Genomic DNA, 22,942 nt, shown 5'->3' with positions numbered 1-22,942 from the left:
AAAAACAGATCAGTCATGTCCTGCCAAGTTCTCAAGTTAAGAAATAAAAAAAGGTTGGCATCTCAGTTAAGGCTCGCACTGGGCCATTTAGCCAAAGGTAATTAATTTTTTTACCACCAGAGCATGCTGGAGAATTATTTAGAAATAAAAAAAAAAAATTAAAGGAGAAGATGGGCAAAAGAAAGAAAATCGAACCTACGTACCAAACCTATGGTGGCACAAATGTACATTCTTGCTGCAGATCAAAGACTGACTGAGTTCCAGATCCTCCCTCTCTGCACTAGGGATTGCACATTTCTCTGTGACCCCAGCAGCTGCTCTGACAGCAGAAACCCTCAGCAGAGCCCAGGTCAGGCACCTTAACTGCTGGGGCACTTGGACTTTTACCAAGGCAGAGCAGGAACCCATTGTGTGTAGAGCTCATCAAAGGGAGATATACTCGTTCTCAGTGACTAGAAATATGAGACCTCCTGCCTGGTACAGATACAACACCAGTCCAACCAAGACCAGAGACAGACATCCAGAGGAACACTCCAGTGAATCCTCCTTTTTCCTACAGTAGAAAACTTCAGAATAGTAACAACACAATATATTGCTTTACTACTTGCATTTGAAGACACAAATATCTAAGTTTGCCCGTCAGCTTCCTTGTGAAATTACTACTCTTCATTCTCCAACCTCCTATTTTACAAAGCAGGCACAGCAGACACAAAGAGAAGGGCTGCATGACTTGCCCCAGTCAGTGGGAAACTGGATCAGGAAAAACAAGGATCCGAATCCATTAGCACTTTCTTTTATTGCTGGCAGGACACCATCTTGATGATTATAATTTTTTTTTTTCTTCCTGTAAGGATCCCATGGAGGGAGTACCAACATAAAAAGTAAGAAAAACAAAAACTAGAGAAATTTTCCATGCCATTATACAGCAGTTCCCACTTTCCTCCAGAACATGCTCTTGTCAGAGTCCTTGACCTACAGTAACTTCAGGCATTGTAGCAACCCAGGTAATCAATGCCATCACTGTTTCGAAGGCAAGATGCAGACATTAGTCTTTATACAAGGCAAGAGGCTACCTTTTCCTCCAGCCCTGCAAAATTTTAAATGGACAGAGCAAGATAGTGAGGATCCTCAAGAACAGAGCAAGTAAGGAGCAAAGCTGAAGTATCCTTCTCCCACCTCATCATTCTCCCAATTGCAACCGGTAGATAGGACAGGACTTCTGAATGTGAAAGACCTTCCTACTGGTCCTCCCTAGCCAGGCAGGGGATGAGAATGCAGCATTTCAGACCTGTTCAAAAGGACAAACCCACTAGGAAAAACTAGAAGCTGTTAAGCACCAAAAGTGATTATATTTCCCATGGAAAACCCAGCACTGCATTTTCCATCACACAAAAACAACTGGACAGACAATGCCTGAGTTTTCACACTGCCTTCTTAGATAGGAAAAGAAGCAAGGATTCAAACCAGGCACACAAGCAGTTAATGGGATTATCCAGACACAGAGAAATCTCAGCAGGACCCAGCAGGCCACAAACACACCATATCATGCAAAGGACCCCTCTCCCACCACAGGGTTAACACGTGCCAGGCTGTTAGAGTCCATCAACAGCCTCTCCAGTTTTTAGGAACTAAATCAAACATGTATCGAAATGCTGCTCTCCATACCGGTACCTGCTCATCTTTTTCCTCAGCCTGGCGAACAGTTTAGTTTTCTTTCTGTTGAGGATGGCACGCAAATCATTTCAGTTACAGGATGGCACAGTCAAACCAGGGAGGAAAAGTTAAGCTTCCAAGCACCCATTTAGTTGGTGCCACAAAACTTGCTGAAATCAAGATGACAGGATCTCCTCTCTCTCACTCACACACACACATGTATACACCTACACATTTCCCTTCATTACTAGAAAGCTATGGCAAGGTTTGGAGAAAGTAATAGAAGGTTCTTTAACCCTGTCAAAGATATATATGTATGTATAAGCAAACTAGAACTTTCCCTGCACTTTGGAATATGGGGCCAGGATGCAAATGGATAAGAAGAAAACAAAAACTGTAAACATCCTTTCACAGCTCCTCACTCTCCCCTGTGAATATTGCTGCAAAAGAAACAAGCTCCCCATTCTTCTTTTCTTATGCAGTCTGTGCAGTCTTATACATGGAACCTCATCAGCAGCTTTCCTACCATGTCTTTTCCCAGTTTGCCCCATCACACTAGGATAATCCCACAGGTTTCCTCAGTCTTCAAGGCATCTGAGCCCTGAACGTTCGAACTCTTTCAGAAGCAAATACCAAACATACATCTGAGGATCCCAGAAATACACTAGCTGTTCTGTGCTACTGTGCTACACTGCCAGCACCAGATACATCAGCCATAGTAGGATTTCTTTAGGGCCTCCCATGAATGCCATAATGATATGCACAGATAATTGCCTCTCTTCTCACACCTCATTCATTTCCTGCCATTGTATCAATCTCCAATCCCCTTCCCAGTAAAAAGGGTTAGGGAAGCATCTGCTCCTACTGCAGAGCACAATAAGCCATCAGATGAGTGAGGGCTGTTTCCTCCTGACACTCTCACCCCAGCCCTGTGCCACAACAAGAGGCCAGATGTGCAGCAGACACACAGGTACCTCACAGCATTTCCTGGTCACTGCAAAACCACCCTGGCAAACCTTTGGTGTATCCTCCTACAACACCCTGCCTCACTGTGCTCCGGAGGAAGAGTTGCTCTGGGACAGGTCTGGCATCTCAGCTGAGATGCAGTGAATGGGGGACAAAACAGCAGCACTCAGACTGCTGCCCACACAGGGATCCCTGTGCTTGCACTCAGCTTTAGGTTCTAGGGCCAGCCAGAGGGCACAGAACTGCAGCTGAGACACCTGCTAAAGCCCCAGGGGAAGCTAGCAGTTTGAGGGGGCAGAAATTGCACAGAGATGGGACAGGAATTGTAAAAACAGATAATTTGTTCACTGAAAGCTCTTTAAGGCCAGAAACTTTCTGTCACAACAGCAATTAACATCTCCAGGCCAGGTTGTCACTACTGCCTACAATCAGTTCCTCAAGGAATTGAGAAAGGAGGAAAAAGGAGCTGGGCAAAGCAATAGCTATAGCCTTCATCTTTCCTGTTACCTCATCCTCCTCCAAGGACCCTGGAGAATGCTGCTAACAGAGACAACACAGCCCATGGCAGCAAGAGGATGGGCACTACAGTCTCCTCACAAGGTTTCAGTCTAGTTGGGTTGTGATGATCAACAGACACCACATGCTAACTTGGGAAGAAGACATTGTTTTCACAAGTAGCATTCCAGCTAACATCACTGAAGTCTGCTGTCAGCAATCCAGAATTCAGAGGCCAAATTCAATCCAAACTTCCTCGTTCTTTAGAGCTGGCAAACACCACATTGGAAGAATTTTTGGAAGAAGACATGCAAGCCATCTATGCATGACTGCAACAGGTTAAACTGGGAGGAGACACAAGGGAGAACAGAGGTCTCAACAGCTGATCTACCCCTTCTAAACCAATGCACTCAGACCACAGCTTGCCCTTACTTCATGCTGACTTCACCACCTCCCTCCATCAACACACCAGCTGAGGACCTGGGCAGTGCTCCTGCTCACCCACCACGTGGGATTAGCAGCAGCTGGAGGACAGAGCCTAACACTGTTTCATCACTTGTGCACTTGGATGGGAGCCAGTCAGCCTAATCCAGAGCCCAACCTCTCTCTCCCTTCTCAGTGCTAGGGAATGTGCAGACTTGCACTCAAACATACAGGACAGGACCCAGCTGAGGAAAGAAAACTGAAGGCCAGAGGACACTCACTCCTTGCACACACACAGACTGAAAGTGCTCTGAGTTCAGGAGGCCTCGTATTAGTGATGCTGCAACTACTTCCACAACAAACAGGATGGAGAAACACACTTCAGCTGGGTACACAGGATGGGCATAAGGCTTTGGCAAAATGGTGATTCCAAGTTTGGAGGGCCAAAGAAGGGGCTGGGGAAATGGGCTCTTGGTGCTCCAGCTGACAAGCTGCAGGTACATGGTGGGAGCTTTTGAGGGAAAGAACAGGACAGCTGCTGGGCAATTGGACCCAGAAGAAAGGGCAGCTCAGTAGCTGGAATTGAGACTTTAAAAGCAGAGCTGAGCGTCAGTTGCCTAAATATCAGCACCTAGTGAAAGTTCAGGCCTCCAGATGCTATCCTAGAAAGGTAAGAGGTATTGCATTGCACCACCCAGTGCCAAGTGCAATCTTGAGCATGGCTCTAGGAAGTCTCAGGAGGGCACTGGCAGATGAGCAAATCACTTGCAACTGACAGCTTGGAGGTTTCAATACCTCTGGGTAGGTAGAGATATCCCTGTCCCACCTCCCCTGCTGAGGGAAAGACACTACCCACAGTTACTGACCTGGGCTGTGCTTTAACGGGGAAGGCATTGCCTGAGTACTGCTTGTCTAGACCCAGCAGGACATCATGAAGATTTTGGTTCAACTGCAAAATACAAAAACAAAAGACAGAACAAGAATGAGAGAAGAGCTCAGATGCCAGAAGGGAGGCTGGGCTGGCCTGCACAGATTGACCAAACACAGGCTTGTGGCAGGATATGCACAGTTCTTCAGCTAGCCCAAGACAGGACAGCCCTAAATCTGTTTCCACTTCTCTGTGGGGTACGCAGTGCTACAGAGCTGATGAAGAGCTGCTGGTCTCCCTGGGAATGCTCTGTCTTCCTTACAGATCATCCTCTTTGCTCCCCTATCACCTGGGCCCACCAGTGTGCTGCCAGCTACCACTGCAGAAGCAGGTTGATTATTTACCTAAGATCTGTGTCCTACAGCTGGAACTTCACTCTGGATTTGTAGCCAAAAGCTGTTTCTCAGGCCTGCTTACCAAAGCTTGGGATATGGCCATTTCAACTGTGGAGCCAAAGGCAGCTGGTCTTCAGGTAAACAGCCCTTAACCTCACCAGCTGCCTGCGCCATCTAGGCTTAGGCAGAACCTGGATGGCTTTGCAGAATTGCAATATTAGGGGTTAAACTCTCCCTGATACCGAAGGCTGCAACAGTCACTCCAGACACTCCTATTCTCAAACAGCCAATCCATAAACAAGACAAGATGCTGGATTTATCACTGGTAAGAGGAGGGATCCCATGAAGTCAAGGTTGGAGGCACTATTCAGACAACACCAGCAATTAATTGGATGTTGTAGCAGTAATAAGAAACAGATGGTTCTTATGGAACAAAGCAAAAGCCCTGCCCTTATACAAAATTCCTCCAGAAAGAAAAAATCTTGACAAGAAAAATCATACAGGAAGAGAATTCCTGTCTAACAAACATCTTTCCCATGTTTTGCTGAACCTAAGTTAACAGCAACAATCTAGTAATTGTAACAATCCTCCCTTTTCTTAACACTTAGTTCATCCCTCAGTGGAGAAAAGCAGGCTGTTAACTGGGAAAGACACCATAAAACGTCAGCAAAGCTCAAAATTGATGTGTTACTCAAAGGCAGAGGGCCCCTGACTGCTGGGAATTGAAGGACTATAATGTTTCCTGTTGCTTAGTGGCTGTTTTGTTGTCAGGATGACATTAGGGAGCAGAGGGAATACAAGGGTTTTCCAGCTGGGCTCTCAGTCCCACCTCAGGATTTGTGCAACATTTACATTTTCAATCAGCATACAGACCTAAGGAATTCTAGATTTCTCTAGCGCTTAACTGAAAGAACAGTAACATATCTGTAAATGACAGTGGCAATGGGGACTTTCCCACAGACTGGTCCTGAAGTCTCCTCTGGACTTGCTAACACTGCTTTCTGCTGTGATTCCCAGCTCAAGGCACACTGGTAGCCCATATAAGGCCCATGCTGAGTACTACCATGCCTTCTTTTGGGTCACAGGGCAGCAAAGAAGCCAAAGCAGAGAGGTACTGTGGAGGAGAGCCTTTTTGAGGGACTGGAGTGAGGAATGTCTCAGTCTTCAGCCAACTTGCAGACTCCCCGCTGGTTTTAACCCCATACCTGGGAACAATGAGGGTACACAGCAACTGGCTGCCAGGCAGCAGAAGGGGAGGAAAATAGATACCATGCTTATCCTGACCAGGTTATAGGTTACAGATCTATAATACAGATGAACTGAAAAAGGCAGCAAGAGATAGGTCTGAGAGTGGCTGCTCTTTCCTCTGTGGATCTGCAAATGAGTGCTGCCAAGTGACATGAACTCCCCACTGCTGCCTGTGACCCTGTGGTCTCTTCCCTGTGCTCCATCCCTTTACATTACTATGTCAGTCTGCCTTTGTCCCAAATGGCTCAGCAAAAAACTAAGGGTTTGTATTATGCTCCAACATTGGGCCATTTTCTCCAGCTGTTTTTTAGCTTGAGGTTTTTTGGGGGAGGGGGGTTGATTGGTTGGGGTTTTTTCCTTTGTTTTTGTTTTTTTTGCTTGGGTTTTGTTTGTTTGCTAGATCTTGGGTTTTGTTTCTCTTTTATTAACAGTGAAGAGACAGTTAGTGGATAAGCTGTTAGTTGCCTTACCTTGCTCATTTCTTTATGGAAGTTCTCTTCTAGACCAGCTATACTCTGGAATGTGTTGACATAGAAACCAACACGACTGCCAAATAAAAAGCAAGACAGAAGAACTGAATGGACACAATGTTCTCTCAAAAATTTTCAATCCTGCCCCTTCTGCTACCTCCCAACCACCATTCCCCTGCAAACTCAACTCTGTCAGGTATGGTACATGCAAGAAGAGAGGGTAGCGAGGAAATGGAACAATGGAGCAAAGGCCAGGCACAGGACAAACATGTCCAGGGAGGAGAGGAGACCAAGTAAAGCAGGATCTGAATTTACACTGGCAGTAGCAAGATGGAAAGAAAAAAGGATAGAGGCTGTGATGCAGACAGTGCTGGGGGAATTAGCAGGGGGACAGATATTAATTCATCCAGAAGTCCCCTAGCACTAGGGTATCAAAAAAGCAATAACTGTTTGCTGCAGGAGCAGAAAGAGTAAGACAGCAAAGGACAGCACAAAGAGCAACAGGGAAGCAGAATGATCAGCTGTTAAGCAGAAGCCTGTGAAAAACCTATGGCACCTTAAAATCCCAGCAGCTGCCTGTCACCAGCCTGCCAGCTGCCAACAGAGTGTTCTACCAGCACCCAGCCCAACAGCAACAGCAGGAGGGAGAGGCTGTCCCAGGCCAGCAGTGTCATGACTCTGCACAGGGAACCACCCAGATGCCTGTATCCCTCCCAGCTCCTTCTCCAGCCAGGCCTGCACTCAGGCTGGGTGGAAAGGGGAGTGAAGGCAGACATCAGCACTTTGCTTTCCCACCCTGCTGCTGCCCACTTTCTCAATCCTTACAGACCAGCATTGTCAACCTGGACATGACCACTGCAATTAAAAATAAGAAACTGGGGCACTGCTAGGAAGATTTTGCCAGTTTTCCACTGTGTCATCCCCATAAATCAGCTTCAGCTGCCCTACAGTTCATCCCCCAAGCTAAATCTTGGTCCTTGTTTCAGTTGCCTTTTCATCATCACAACCACTGGTATGGCAAACCCATGGTCTCAGGTCTTTCAAGGAAGTTTAGCAGAGTTCATAGGGCAAAAGGATTAAGCAGACAAAGCAGAGAAATACAGTTTCTCTCTGTGGTAAAATCATGTTTTTCAGGAAAATCACAAAGTAAAGCACAAGAGAGAACCTATGGCTGGGGGGAATCCTAGGAAGATGGAGATGATCCAGAAAAAAAAGAGCAGACACCTGGCCCAGGCTAAAAAGAATTGTGATCCCAGAGCTTGGATATTCATTTCCTTCCAACAAGCCCTTGGGAAAACTTCCAGCACTCACCTATTCCATAGTGAAGGCAGTTCCTCCTGCAGATCAACATTCATCTCTTCAAACACCTTCTGAGCCTTTACTAACTCTTCTTCAGCCTTAGTAACAGAGAAGGGAGATTGTCAGCTCCAGCACAGACAAGTACCCTGCTGGGCTGGAACAACTGTGACTCTTTTGACTTCTTTGGGAGACCAGGCAAAATTCCGGCATGAGGTAACCAGCATCCCAAATGATTCTCCCAGGAACCAGGGTTGCACCACATTCATTTCAGATTGAATGTGTTCCTCTCATGTTCTCTCAATGGATTTCCCCATTTATACACTCAGCAAGTAATTCAAACAACCACTAATGTGTTTCAAGTTCTTTAAACTTTCCTGAGTTCAAAAACTGAATGGAGCTGGTCAGGCTGTTCAGCCTCCAGCCTGGATATAGATGAAGGTAATAGGGGCCTCTGTCCCTTGCCAGATCTCAGAAGGAACTGAAATCCATCCCAAATGGCATTAGAGAAGAATCTTCCCTTGTGGGGACTCTCTGCTGAGGTAAGGTCATGCCAAAGCCCCATCTCTTACGAGGAAGAGAGGAGGTCTGCACCCTTGGCTGATTGAACTCTCCCACAAAGCTGACTGGAGAAGCAAGGAAGGGTATGCAAAGCATGAGTCGTGCCAGGAGGCCAGGCTGCAGGGCTTCAGCAGCACCTCTTGGTTCCAGTGGTCTCACACAAGCACAATCCCTGGCTGGCTGTTAGCCCCAACACCAAAAGGGATCTCCTTCTCCCAGGTGAGAATTTAAATTTGATCTGTTCATTGGACCTAGACACTGACAGATCTCAACATTGATGGATGAATTCTGTCAGGTTTCAGTGACAAAGTGGATACTTCTGGTTTCTGTTGCCGACAGCAGACACCACCAACAAGCACATGCCCTTTTCTACATCTGTCCTAAGTGACCTCTTTCTCTTTTCAGCGCCCTGACTTAAAGTTTTCTAATTAAAATGTTTCTATCCTGTAATCTATAGCAGCACAGCATTCTGCCATGCAGTGGGATGTAGAATGGAAAAATTCCTACATGAGCAACTTGGAAGGTCAGCACCAAGTGTCTATATACACAACAACAGCGGGAATTTTACAACACCACAGGCCTCTGCAAAGAGCCCACAAGCTATGGAAGCTGGATCTCCCTACCAGCCTGCAGTCAGACTCCTACACCTTCTATAAAATCGAATTTTATCTTCTTTGTGTCAGCTTAATTAAAGAAATCCAGCTTACTGCTCCTTAGTGACAGTTATATACAACGATAGGAATGATGGGAGAAAGGGCTTAAAAATCTTTTGCAGTTCACAATCCTGTTCCTCACAGGAATCATTCTCCATTATATAGGGTAGGATCTTTTCACTCTCCCTTTCTCTCCTGACTCAAGAGCAAACTACAGGAGCTCCTACTTTCCAGCTAGCTCCACCTGTCAAAGGGTTGCTCACTGCTGCCAGAGGCAAGGCTAAGGCTCTGTACTCAAGACAGGGGAAAAAGTTTCCCCTGTAAAAAGACACATCCGGGAGGTATTCAGAAATTGAGACAACCTGGTGAGGAACAGGCAAGGGGAGAAGGGGGTCATGATGCTTCCACCCAGAAACTCCTGTTTCGCTGCTACACTCACTGAAAAACTCAACATTCCAAGAGGATTTGCACAAAACAAACAAAAAGTCTTTTGAACAGAGACACAATTTATGCTGAATGAGAGACAACGATCACAAAGACTCATTCTGCCTCAAAACACCTTTATGAATGAATGTTTCTAATGCAACCATTTTAAAGGGAGTAAAAAAAAGAAAACAAAAGATCCTAGTAAGTCCACCCTTTGGATTTATCTTATTCTAACTTCCAAACTATACTGGAACCAGAATTAACCCAAGAGATGTGAAAGCTGGGAGATGAGGCATCATTGAATGCTGTTAGTTTTTCAGACGTGGTGAGTATCAACAACATTCTTTCCCTCTCTCATTTACCTGTTTATAAGGTCAAAGAACCTAGAAAGCAATGCGTGAATATTGTGACATCCCGAGGCAAAGACAAAATCAGCAACAGGCAACGTTCACTCTAGAGTATTTGCAGGAATCCAGGACCATCCAGGACCTGTGGCTCAGCTATTAGTCTCATTCCCAGGTAGAGTATTGAATTAATTCTTCAGTCCTTAGTCAGCCCAGGGATCTTCTTCACCAGTGGAATTTATTTTGCTTGGAAGCCAGAATCCTGGCATTTGATAACCCTGACTGCTTCCAGCCAGAGCCAACGCCAGACATCAGCCTGGTCACAAGCCCTTCTAGAGAAAAAGCTGGCTCAGGGAGTGAGGTGGGGAAATGCAGAGACAGGTTCCAGGGCAGAGCCCACTGCCACATCTGTGCACTTTCTGTTTCAGCTGTCATCCTTACCACCCTCAGAAAAACCGAGGCAGAAGGACTTAATGCCCACACCCATGAAATACAATCTCAGAAAATCTTTCTCTCCTCTCCCTGCCTAAAAGGGGGAAAGTTTGAGCAGGAGATGGACAACAAATGCCTTCCTGACATTCCACCTAGCCAAAGGTCAGTGTCAAGCACAACCAGTTCAGTTGTGGTAGGGAGAAATTGTTCCACACTGTTTCTGCTACTACCACACATCTCAGCCCTCCTGAGTGTCTGGTTATGTCCAGCCTGGTGCCCTCAGGCAGTTCTGGTGACCATGTCACTTCAAAGACAATGTTGTGAACTGTGGTAATTAGGCACTGTTCAGTAAATAATTTAGATATCCAAGAGGCAGGGATAAGGATCAGAGCAGTAAGACTCTCTCCAGGCCCCAGCCCCACCAGTGCCAACCAGACCTGCCTCTCAGCTTGCTGACTTTCTCCTACAGACAGAGATTTTGTTCTGTTATCACTGCAGCACCAAGGATGTTGCTTTTTAGTCTGCATTAAACAAGTCAGCAGAGCTTAGTCAAAAGGCAGGAATTTGCTGTAGTAAGCCATTTTCCTCTTTGTTTCAAAAAGCAGTTACTGACATTTCTAACTGGGAGTGTGCAATAGCAACTCCCACAGGAGACTTCACAAAAAATCCCCACTGTGTTGTTTTTGTTATTATTTGCTAAAGGCCTAAAGAGCCAGAAGAGTTTGTGCACTGGAGAGAGGGACTGCTTTACAGTAGAAACACCAGATCTCACTGACCCCATTTTTGCATGGAGGTTGTAAAATCATCGGGCAAGAAGAGACAGCAACACAGCTGCTGGTAAAAGGAGACTTTTCTTAGGCTTAACATTTTGAAGCTCCTCAATAAATCCAGTGTCATCAGCCCTCCTTGGTTTTCTCAAGAGGTTAATGAGATTTAGGGCTGTCATTAACACCTTCAGTCTTGAAATCACACAAGTGCAAAAACGGAAGCCTTTTTTTGCCTACCTACTGATGTTTGTGTAGGCAAGCTGGAAAACGTACAGCTTCAAAACACAACTAATGTTCTTTATTAGGGTTTTTGTTTGTTAGTTTCCAACCAAAAGTAAAATTAAAATAAAGAAAAAACAAAGAAAAAACCCAAATACTTACACAAATAAAAACAGAAAATTTGGGTAGGCAATAGCATTACTTAGCAGAGGAATAAAAGGGACTGTTTTGAAAATATCTGTGGTCACTGAAAATATTAATGCTGTGTATTAGGAGATTACTGCCCCTGCACCGCAGTGGGTGGAAAGATTACACAGTCCCTTGCACATGCTGCCGGGCAAAGTCACTCAGTACAGTGAAATTATGGAGTGACTCCTGGTAGCCAAAGATCCACAGGCAGTGGATGAGGGGGCACTCACAGGTACTGCCTCTCTGGCCAGTCTGTGCATGCAGCTATTATAGCAGTCACCACAGCCAAGTCTGAGAAGAGGAAAAATACCCAAGAACTGATAGATTTATATATTTATTTGTGACTTGAGAAACTTCCCATACATGTTTTCTAGTCCTCCAGAAATACCACAAGTCAAACAGACCAGTCAGGAACCACAACTGTACACAATTCCCAGCGGGGCCAGTGAGGCACAGGAAAAGCCCCCGGCAGCCAGACACATATCCTTCTCCCTTCAATCAAGAATGAATACAAATTTCCTCCCTTTGCTCTGCATCTTAAGCAGGGCTGCTAACAGCTGTTCTTTCCCCAAGCCTTACTGATGTGGTAATGGAGTCTTTTCCCTGATCCAGAGTCATAAAGTGACTGTGAAAAACCCAGGAGCTTCATAAGGTGAGAGGTATAAGTTTCTAAACTGCAATTCATTCCATGGACAAGGAATGTGAAGACACAGGAGCTTTAAAATGAGAACAGATGAACTCACCAGGCGCTTATGAGCAGGTAACTGGTGCTCTCCCAGTCTGGGTAAGAATTTATTATCCCTTGCTCACTGAAAGCACAGGGAAGCTTCTCACTGACTGTCTTCTAACAACTCCCTCTTATCCATTAAGGTGTTCCAACAGAAACACTGATTGAGATTTCATCAGTAAGTCATACTTCTATGCAAGTAGGATTGAAATTTTATTCCCTGCAGTTCCTCTGAGCTGCTCATGTTCCCCAAGGTGCTATAACCTAAGTTCTGCCAGATGACATCACCTTGACTCAGTCTGGAACTGTTCAAATACGTCACACAGGGTGCAAACTGCCTGATCTGACCCTATCTCTTCTTCTGTGCAGATCGAAATTGTATCTAAAAATGGCTCTTTTAAACCACAATAGCCAGGATAGTGCTCATTTGGGAAGCATGGACTTTACCACAGGAGAATGATGCAAGCTAGCTCACCAGCCACAGAAATCGTAATGTTATTTTTTTGTGGCTTTACTCAATGACATGAATCCATAGGCCAATTTTTCAGTATTCCCTTTTTTCCTTTTTTTGAAACAGCAACAATAAAAATTGACTGCTTCTCTTAGAGAAAAATGGAAGTGGTAATTGGAGGAACTGTGTACAACATCACCCTCTGCCTCAGAGTTATTCTACAGCCTTTCTTCATCCACATCTCATTTTGGGGGAGAAAACAACAGCCTAGTGTTAACACACCTGACTAGAAATCAGCTGGGCAGGCACAGATTCATTCACTGGTCAGCAGCTTCCACTGTGGCTAAGGAGTGTCAAGGACACAGTTATCAGAGAGGACTAGAGTGAACGTTGCCTAGAGATTACTTGCATGGTACAGTCTAGAGCCCAAAATAGCGCATGCAGGGTTAGAGCCAGGTAGATCAGCAGTCACCTGATTTCGGAGCAGATTAGTTTGTGCAACGAGGTGAGCTTGTAGCTTCCCTTGACACCACTGAGGCGCAGCTTTCTCAAGCAGCGAAACAGGCTGGGGGAGGGAGCATGTTTGAGTGGGAAAAAAAAAAAAGAAAAAATAAACAGAGAACAAGAGAGACACAAACATATATCTTTTAGGATAAAAAAATTAAAATCACAACAGAGAGTGTATTTGGAGGCTGGGCCAAACCAGTATCACCAAGGCGAGAGAAAAAAACAAATATCCCGGGACTGATCAGTTATGAATCCTTTGAAGCATGCCAAGTTTAGCAGTAATTAATGTTCCCATGTGGGCTGGATACTGCAGACCAGCCAGGCAGCTGTAAGAGCAACAGATACAGTTGTTAGTGACCTAGCACACAGACAACCTTACTCCAAGGCAATGGCTGTGAAGCTGGAGCTCCTTAAAGAGAGTTCAGGATTAATTAACCATCATAATTATTTGCATGCAACAGATGAAAGTCCACAGTGATTTATTTTAATAGCAGGATGTAAGTTTAGCAGTAAGTGGCAGGGGTCCTGGGTGGGAAAGGAACATTAGAGAAGAATAAAAGAAACCATGAAGTGCCAAAAAGTATTTGCACTGCTGTTGCTGTTACTATACCATGAAACCTTAATCAAGTCAGTTCCCACTTGTACCCTGTGTCAGAAACGTGATTTCTCTTTCCTAGGGGTCTGTCATCACATTCCAAAGTAACTTACACCGGAACAACCCTACTTAAAGGTCACAGGAGCAAAACTCCCAGCACAGAAAAGGAGAGGTGAACTACCTACAGCAGCTGAGTGCACACTGAGCCCCGGCTGCTGCCCACAGCCCTGTAGAGCTGTGTGACTGCAAATGCCAGTGGAAACTGCTCACTTGGGAAGGCCAACACATACATACCTAACTCCCTGGGACTTGCTGCTCCCATCTTTGCAGAATCAGGACAGTGCAATGTGTCATGTATTATCCTGTGCATGAGCTTACAGCCTAGATTACAGAAGATGGAAAGATCTGATCTAGTGCACATTTTGGCTAACAAGAAGAGTTTGATCAGGTACTCAGTGACCCTATTCTTGATTTAGACAGGCTAAATCATGAATAGAGCACCAGCTCCTAACTCCCAATATCTCACTCTTCAAACTGCACTTTTTTCCATACCTGTTGTATCATCTTAGCTGAGCATCTGGGGCAACAGTGAATCCAGCAGTGATAAAAGGCAGCCAACCTCTGCTGCAGAGCACCAGGTACCAACCTGAGTAGATCAATTCCTACAAAAACCATTTCCACTGCAGCAAAGATCCCACTGGCATGCACCAATAAAATAACATGCCCCAGGGAAAGTCTGTTCTTACCCCAAACACAATGAACTACTTCTTTGAACTGAAGGCACAACCAGCTGGGCCTCATGCCTTGCATACAGAATCAAGACTTGCTTTGCCACACAAGTGATGCACTGACACTTGGGCCATCAATCTCTCTCCCCTTTTGTCTGTCAAGGTTAATCACAGTGCATGCAGTGCAGTGTAGATGACTGATGACTTGCAGCTCAACAATGAAAGTACTGTGGCCACTAAACGCACATCTTTCATTTGGGGTAGAGATGCATCTTAATTTCTTCTATGCAGGAAAAACACAACATCTCTTACATAGCTCATATTCCCTCCTACCAGAAATAACCCTAAGCAAAAGATGACAACTCTTGTCAGCCTGGTTAAAAACTACAGATTCAGGGTCTTTCCTTCCTGTACTGCTTCTACTCTGATAAGTCACAATTTACCATGGCCCACATTAAAGAGAATAAAAGATGTCTCCCCAGTCCTGGACTATTCTGTTGTGTCAAGAAGTGTCCTGTGAAGGGAAGCACACGGGTTCAAGTACACTTAGGGTACAAGAGGGATCTATAGCTCATTTTAGGGGCAGTACTCAATCCATTGACTGGTCTACTCTAGAACGAAATTAGCCCTATTATCTTTCTTCTGCTACATTAAAAAAATGTAAACTTTATTTTTAATTAAAATAAATCTCATTAAAAATAAAATCCTTCATTTGCATATTAGGCAAGCCCTGGATCAAGCTGTTCACAGGCAGGAAAGAAACCTGACAAGACAAAACTCTTTATTTTTCTGCTTTCAGCCATATTTATTACCCAGTAATTGCAACCAATAGACAACAGAATACATTCATCAGCTCTGCACAGAGTGCATTTCCATCAATGTACTTGTCACTCACACTCCTAAGGGTCTTTCCCCTAGGATATCAGAGGACTTCACAAACACAACCAACCTCAAGTAACAGTCAAACATTCTTACTGCTGCTCCAGGATAGGGAGACAGAGTCCAAAGAAACAGACAAACTGTAACATTTTTCTGGAGCATTGCAAACTTTTGCTTCCTCAAGGGGCACACTGGCTTTTCTGCCAGAGGTTACTGGTCCTGGGCACGTGACAAAACCCACACCCAAGTATTTGGCCACCAAGACATGCAGATTGATGATGATGGGTCTGAACCAGCCCAACAGAGGTCATCCTGCCTTCCAGGAAAACTAAACAAATGAGAAGGAAATACCTAGCAAAACCTCACCAGTTCACAACATCTCAGTGATCTTACAGGTCCTTTCCAATTATGAATGATTTCTATGAAAACACAATGAAGAGGTACAGGTGAACTTTAAAGCTGCTCAGTCAGCAAATGCAGACCTCCCAAAAAGAAAGGAAGGCTGCATATCCTCCTGCTTGCTTTACCTTTGCGATTTTAGTTTCATCCTTCTTCTTTGCAGTTTGCAGGGCTTCAAAGTGGTGTCTGGCACTGTCGTAATCCACAAGCTTCCTTCCTCGCTTTGCAATACGAGACTAGAAAGATGGAGAGAGGAGTCACACCAACCTTCCCCAGCAGCCAAAACTGCAAAACCTCCCAGGAAAAAACCCTCTTCTTCACCCAGCTTCCAGAACACCCCACACTCTGCCCATGCAAGGACTCCTCTCCCTGGATCCTTCACACAGGCTGCCCAGAGAGGAAGCCCTGGGAGCCACCTGTGGCAAGCACCATTCCAGAGGGAGCGGCTCAGGAGGAGAGAGGACCCATGAAAGGAAGGTAAAGGGGTCCAGCCAACAGGCCCCACCTCTAGGTGATATGCATGTTTTCAGAACTTTAGCTCCACTGCTTCCTAAACCCCACAATGTGCCTGCATCCTACAGGTAATGCTTCATTATTTTCAAGGCTTCCTGAGGGCTGCATCCAGTCTCTAACTGATCAGCTCGCTAGTTTGTGCGGAAGCCTGAGAGATTAAGTTCAACAAAAGAAGGCATTTCTGCTGCCAGCACAGCAAAAGCACTCATCCACATGCTCAGGATCTGCCATGGACAGCCTTTTGGACCCTGTGACAGAAGCTGCACACAGTAGTGACTGCAGCCACAGGCAGAGGTCCCCTGTCAGCATCATTTATGCAAAGGAAGTGCAAGGGAAAACCTGCAGCAGTGAGTCACCAACGCACAAGACTGAAGCCAAAAAAATACAAGGAGGGAGCTGACTGTGTACCAGACTTAGATTCAGGAATGGAGTCCTGACAAATCCATGGCTGAGAATCCAGGACAGACAGTCAAGCCTGTGGCCTGATCCTGTGTTACCCTTCTTGAACTGAGGAGCTTCAGGCTCTCTCTCCCAGCAGAGCTGCACTTTATTGAGGCTCTAGCCCACTGGGCTTCCCTGTTTTAGGAACTAGCCATCTCCTCAGCCCCCCTGCCTCCCACACTGTCTGCAAACACCCCAGATTATCTGGGTTGGAGCACAGTCTTCCTAGCCTGACGATAACACTTCCCCCCTAGGTCAGAGAGCCTGGACCAGTGTCAGTAATCAGCAGTCCAGCAACTGGCTGGATAAGAGAGTGAAAAGGCATGGCAAAGAGCCAGGAGGATTTCTGACTAACCACAAAACCCAGCGACAGAGAAAGTGCAGAATGAGGAATCAGCATTGGGATTTACTTGCAAAAGCAGAATCCCCTTCTCTCCTGCATTTGGCAGGGAGCTGTGGTTTCCTCTCCCCAGGCTCCTGCAGATATGCTGCAAAACCGCACTCAGGGCTGATGGCTCTGCCAGACCAGCTGGGAGCAGCTCACACATCTCCCACACAGGCTCCTCTGCACTTCCAGTAAATGCTGCTGCAGCTCCGGGTGAGTCACAGCAGATCTGCAGGATTTCAGCCACACGCACACCCAAAGTCTCTTCTAAATGCTCAGTTCACTCCAAGAGGAGTCACGAAGAGGCTGAGCCTCCCCACAGTCAAGGTCACTAGAAAACACCTCCCAAATGTCACACTGCCAGCCAGGACACAAGGTATTGGAGGAGGCATCCAGCTGCACAGCAATCTGAGATGCAAGTTAATGGATCTTATACTAGAGGAAACATGGCCCCATCTGGAATTTAAGAGATACCATTTTGCCTCAGGTCAGCCTGGTAGAGACAGCTAGAATTTTCCCCACCTCTGACATGGCAAACATCCACTTCAGGTTTTCCACCAGGGAGTTTGATTCAGTGTCACCCATCTTTCAAATAAAGTAACTCCTCCATGTCTATGCAGCTCCAAAACCTCTAACACACACCCATCCCCGTGTTTCTACTGGAGCCCAGGGAAATACTGCAAGGTACAGACACACAGGGTGTGTGTTCTCCTCCTGGAGTAAGCACTGACCACACTGCTGCCTGTGGTGGCACTAACAGGATTTAGCCCAGCCCTGGGAGGCTGCAGGGCTCCTTTGTATGACTCCAAAACAGTTGCAGGTACCCACCACCACCTGAACTCCAACAGACTTTACTACTTTGCAATGAATCCATCTTAATTTGAGCATCCTTAAAAAAAACAAACTAACAAACACAAACCAAAGCCAAGCCATCACAAAAAACTTTTGCCCTCCACACCCTTCTTTACTGTTATCTGGTTTTACAGCTAGAAGAGCACAAGTTTCAGTGCAAGACAGAAAATCCCCAATTCCACAACTATTCAGAATTGGTCTATAGTTTAACTTCTCTGGCCCCACTGCAGAGGACTGTATTTTTATTGCGCACTGTGCAAAACCAACCAAAAACTCACTCAGAAATAGTAAAGATTATGCAAGAAGAGTCCTACTCCAAGAAGTACAGATGCTGAGCTGCAAAGAAAGTTTAAAGTACTTTTTGCATTCCCATTTGTCAAGTTAGAGAAGATGGAGAGGCCTTGTTCAGGGGTGAAAATCCAACATCGGATAAATTATTTTCTTTAACACACAGAAATTCCTTACAATAGGCATACTCTGTTTCCACATTCCTGCTCTGGATCCCTTCCCACTTCCAAAATATCCAAGGGAATTTTTACAGCCCCTTAAGTAAAGATGGATTTAGAACATGTTAGAATGAACTAAAAATTAATGCATGCATGATCTAACTCATCACACATTTTAATTACTGGGCCATTAATAAAAGCAGGCCTTTTCACAACTAAATTAAAATACTCTTCTCTCCGTAAGTCAACTTATTTTACCAGACTAATGCCACAGTTGCAGGAAAAGCAGAAAATATCATTTTGTGGAAAACAAAAACCAGAAAACTATTATCACAACAACAAAAACCAACTCAAATATTCTGCAAATTACGTAAGACTGGAGCTTCTTTTTCCTGCCAATCTCAAGAACGCTAATTCCTTATGTGAGGCCTAACCATACTTCTGTACAGGCACAGCAGTGCTCAACAACTGCATTTCTAGGACTTTGCAAAAATAGACTTGATTTGAGCACTTCGCACTGCTCTAGCATAAGGAGGATGATGCATCCAGCTGAATAAAAACATACTGACCTTTTTGGGTTCATGCCACTTAAAGTCCATTTTAAAGGAATAGTCAACTCTTGCAAAACACATCTGTATCTTACTGTGAGAACCAACATAAAGCCACTTGTTTTAGGAAGGGAAACAGATGAGTAGTGCTCTCTAAAACATTACTTGAATTGCGCATGAAATTGTTTTTATGCAGTAATATAAATTTCACCTTCTCTAGGGCATCATCTGACAACTGAGAAAGAACATTAATAAGCACTTTAGTGACCCATTCAGAAATCAGCTGCCACTAGCAATATTTTAATATTTCTTCATCTTTGCATACCTGTTTGTTCCCATACTTTTCAGACCTATGGCTGAAATTCAGGCTGCTGAGGCCAACTGTCGTGACGTCAACAGAGTGAAACCATCAGTGTCAGAAAATGGTGGAGCAAGAATCCTAGTTTGCAGACATACTTACAACTTCTGTACAAAGATCATAACGTTTTCTTCTAATATAAACAAACATGATTGTTTAATTCAGAGAGAAAAGGCCAGCATTTTCAGGCATGTGTGATGGTTGGGCTATTGACTGAGGCACATGGCATCACATCCCAGAGAGATCAGCCCTACAGCCTTCAGTGGGTAGAGAGCCACAGCCCTTCCCCATTTCAGACTTCCAGAGGCAGAAGAGGCTGGAAAAATGAAGCAAAAACAGAGAGTCCCAGGAGACAAGGACATTGCTGTTCAGAGATGATTTTACAAGCCCGTGACCTGCCCCCGTTTGATACAGCACAATCCTCCTGAAGCAATAAATATTGACACACGTTTTAAGAGACATGTGGTGGGGAAAGGGTTGCTTTCACTGGAAAGTAGCCAAGCTGATACTTCCCATATGGTGATATCATCACTAGTGCTTCCATATGGTGAAGACATTTCCTGCATAACCTTGAAATGAATAGAGAGGAGATAGCTGTGGGGAAAGGGAAGGTCACAGGACATCACTCAAACCTAGGGCCCTGTCTCCCAAAAAGACACCAATCCAGCATTCTCCCTTCCCTGAAAAATGCTGCTTACACACACAAACAAGACTTCAAGGACTCACAGAAATCTGCCTTCCACACCAACCTGTACTCATAAAGTACATTTGCCACTAACTGCTTCCTCAATGTTTTCTGCTTACAAGGTAGTTAAAGACAAAAGGACCAAAAAGAGAGATTGAGACCTTCTGAGCTCTTGCTGACACTGCCCCCTGCACTCTGATGCAATAGGGAATTTCATGGATCCTCCTCTTTCACACGTATATTTTCTCTTCAGCATTCTTCCCCTGAACTCTTCACTCTTAAGCCCAAAAATAGAAAAAAACGTTTTCAATTAACCCAGAGCTGCAGAGATCTTGGATGCTTTTAAAGAAGACCTTGGAAAAGTGCAGCACACATTCTCCTAAAGAAGGTAGGTATGTAAGAAATTGATCTTCAGAGCTTTTATATGCTGCGATTCTCTAGATCAAAGAGTGTAAAGAGACTCTTACTTTAATATCTGGAAATTGGCCAAGGTATGTATCCATGGTAAGGAGTGCTTGATCCACCAGCTTCTGATGGAAATCCGTCCATAGGAGATCATTGTTCTAAAAAACAAAAGTAATGAGTTAACTATTAAGAACAAGTTCTCCACGTTTCTGTGTTTCTCTGTGAGTGCTACAGCAAACACTCTTGGGCACTCAGAGCTCTTAAGAAACAGTAATTTCTTTGGAAAACTAATGGTAACAGAGATCTCGGCAGAAATGAGAAAGCCTGATGCTGCTACTTCAAGTGACTGCTCCCTGGATAAAATGCATTTGAAGCCCTATCTTTCCCCTGCAATATTAAACTCAAGCTCTGTACAACGGAAGATAATTGTCAGGCTGGTTTTGCCTCCTTCTCCCAGCAGCTACACAAAAGGGACACCTGACACCACAAGGCATCATTTTCTATTTTTCATTACAGTACAGCTTTCTAGAAAATCATGAACAACAGAAAGCTACACTAGCAGTCCTCAGCCCTCACACTTCCTGCCTCCACAGCCCAACGGAGGCTACAGCCAAGGCTTGCACCCTGAGCTGTGCCCACTTTACCCTCGACCTTAGCTCAGGCATAGTAATTTCAACACCTTGGATTAGGTGAAAATTATCCCTCTCTCCTGTTTTTCCACTTGAACAAAGGGTTTTGGCTAAAATATTCATGAAACATTCCCACTTTATGCTTTTTATTTGGCAGGAATAACTCTTCTCTCTCACCTGTCCTTTCACAAGCAAAATATAAACAAGGAATTAAAGGGGGAGGTAGAACAATGGAAATATTCTTGCAAACCCAAAGGGCAGCTACAGTTAATTCTCAGGATTCATGTCCCCTTTGACTTCTCTGGCTCAAATTTTCTGAAGGGTCAGTCTCTCAGGAGGCACCACAGTGGCTCAGGAAGAAACAAGGCCAACAGAGACTCTGAAGCTAAACCAGCTGAAATGCAACTCCATTATTTACTGCAACAGCACTTCCGAAAGCAAAGTTTCCATGTTAATGACAAATTTGACCTGGAAACATTGAGGTTTTGTTTAAATTACCTGCTTTGAAGTCATTATTTCTTAGGCAAGACACAGATGTTATTTCAGGTGAGATTTTCTGCAGGGGAAAGAAAGAATCCTCCTCCTGCTCTCCTGTCTACTCCTACACCACTTCTCCAATGCCACAGACAGCTGCAGATGAGCCCAGCCCTGCAGCCTCATGGCAAATGAATCTAGAGAGCTGAACTGCCCCAGCTGCTGCTCAGCAGAACAGCTGAGCAAGAGAGCAGAGGGTGCTGCCTCCAGCTGGACCCACCACAGGCACAGGCCAAGGGGGATCCATGCTGCCAAATGACAGGCTGTGTCCCAAGCTCCACAGAAACACCTGGACAAGTTGGACAGGCATCACTCCACCAAGGAATGAGAACAACAGCAGTTTGGGGTGACACATGGCTCAGACAAACAAGGGAGCAACTGAAACAACGCAGCTGAGGCACTGCCATGAGGGGTCATTGCAGCTACACCATCGGCTGCTCTGACTGCTTTAGCCATAGTTTTGTCTGCCCCTTTCACCTACACAGAACATAAGCAGCACACCCAGTTGACCCTACTGAGTTTGTTTCGGAATCCTCTGTCCCCATGTAGCCACTCTGAGGGGAACAAGCAGCTTCTGGGCATAAGTGTACAATTCTGTGTAATGTACAAGCGTCTGGCAAAAATCTCCTACAAAAATACAGGCCACATCCTTTCAATCTTCCTTTCTTCACAGTGCTGAGTTTGTCTCCAATTCTTCTGCAAAGTCACATGCCCGAAGAAATGTGGTGCACAGACATAGCTTCCAAAGCTCATCTCTGCTGACAGAACAAATCTGGACATCCCCACATCCTGGACGGTCTTACCTCTACTATTTTATTTGTGTCATCTCTCCCAGGCCAGTCTGGCTCATAAACTTCCTGCAAACACTCTGTCAGCTTCTTGGAGGCCTCGTGCATAGCTAGGAAAGAAGAGGGAACTGTTCAGACAAAGAAGAAAATAACGTGTTCCTCACAGCTGAACCCTTATCCTGAGGAATGGAGGCACAGGAGCATTACTACAAATGTTGTGCTCTTCCTTACTAAATGTCTGACCCTTGATGATACAGAGGTGGAAGGTAACCAGAGGGAGAAAGGAACCAAGGGTGCAGTTGCATCAAGCCCTTTGTGTTCATCCTCCCCTAGAGGAACATGTGAAGGTCCATCTGCTAAGACAGCATCACGCGTTTGGCATCAAAGCACAACCCCATTCCATCCCAGCTGGTCCCAAAAGATGCTGAAAGATTCCTCCCCTGACAAAGCTGACCTGTCCTGTGACTCATGCCTGGGGAGACCTCACACTGCAGGTAAGCATTAGAGGGGAACAAACCTCTGCTCATGCAGACCTTACCTTTGACAGAAGCCAAGTAAGTCCGGAGGTCCTTCTGCAGCCTCGTGCCTTCAGACTGTGAACATAAGGAGATCATCAGTTATTCCTTCAGCTACAGAGAGTGTAAGAAGCACTCAAGCCTTTCTAATT

The 22,942-nt window shown here is 45.2% G+C and overlaps 1 protein-coding gene across 15 annotated transcripts in view; it reads right to left on the bottom strand.

Moving 5' to 3' along the window:
- Nucleotides 1-22,942, bottom strand: part of BIN1 (bridging integrator 1) — a 93,687-nt gene that overhangs the window by 26,369 nt on the left and 44,376 nt on the right. For 5 of the 15 annotated variants that reach the window (XM_066323020.1, XM_066323022.1, XM_066323027.1 and 2 more), the window contains exons 3-10: nucleotides 22,814-22,868; nucleotides 22,291-22,385; nucleotides 20,387-20,482; nucleotides 15,820-15,927; nucleotides 7,830-7,915; nucleotides 6,519-6,594; nucleotides 4,404-4,486; nucleotides 1,666-1,716 (exon numbers count right to left, since the gene is read on the bottom strand). In XM_066323020.1, coding sequence (XP_066179117.1) covers nucleotides 1,666-1,716; nucleotides 4,404-4,486; nucleotides 6,519-6,594; nucleotides 7,830-7,915; nucleotides 15,820-15,927; nucleotides 20,387-20,482; nucleotides 22,291-22,385; nucleotides 22,814-22,868 — 650 coding nt within the window. Of the gene's footprint in view, nucleotides 1-1,665; nucleotides 1,717-4,403; nucleotides 4,487-6,518; nucleotides 6,595-7,829; nucleotides 7,916-13,055; nucleotides 13,149-15,819; nucleotides 15,928-20,386; nucleotides 20,483-22,290; nucleotides 22,386-22,813; nucleotides 22,869-22,942 lie in introns of all 15 variants that reach the window. The other 10 variants (XM_066323021.1, XM_066323024.1, XM_066323030.1 and 7 more) reach the window with 3 other exon arrangements.

The sequence above is a fragment of the Sylvia atricapilla genome, chromosome 7 (assembly GCF_009819655.1).
Source record: "Sylvia atricapilla isolate bSylAtr1 chromosome 7, bSylAtr1.pri, whole genome shotgun sequence".
Classification (NCBI taxonomy): Eukaryota; Metazoa; Chordata; class Aves; order Passeriformes; family Sylviidae; genus Sylvia; species Sylvia atricapilla.
Note: the sequence above shows the minus strand (reverse complement) of the source record. Positions and strands in the feature narration are given on the sequence as shown.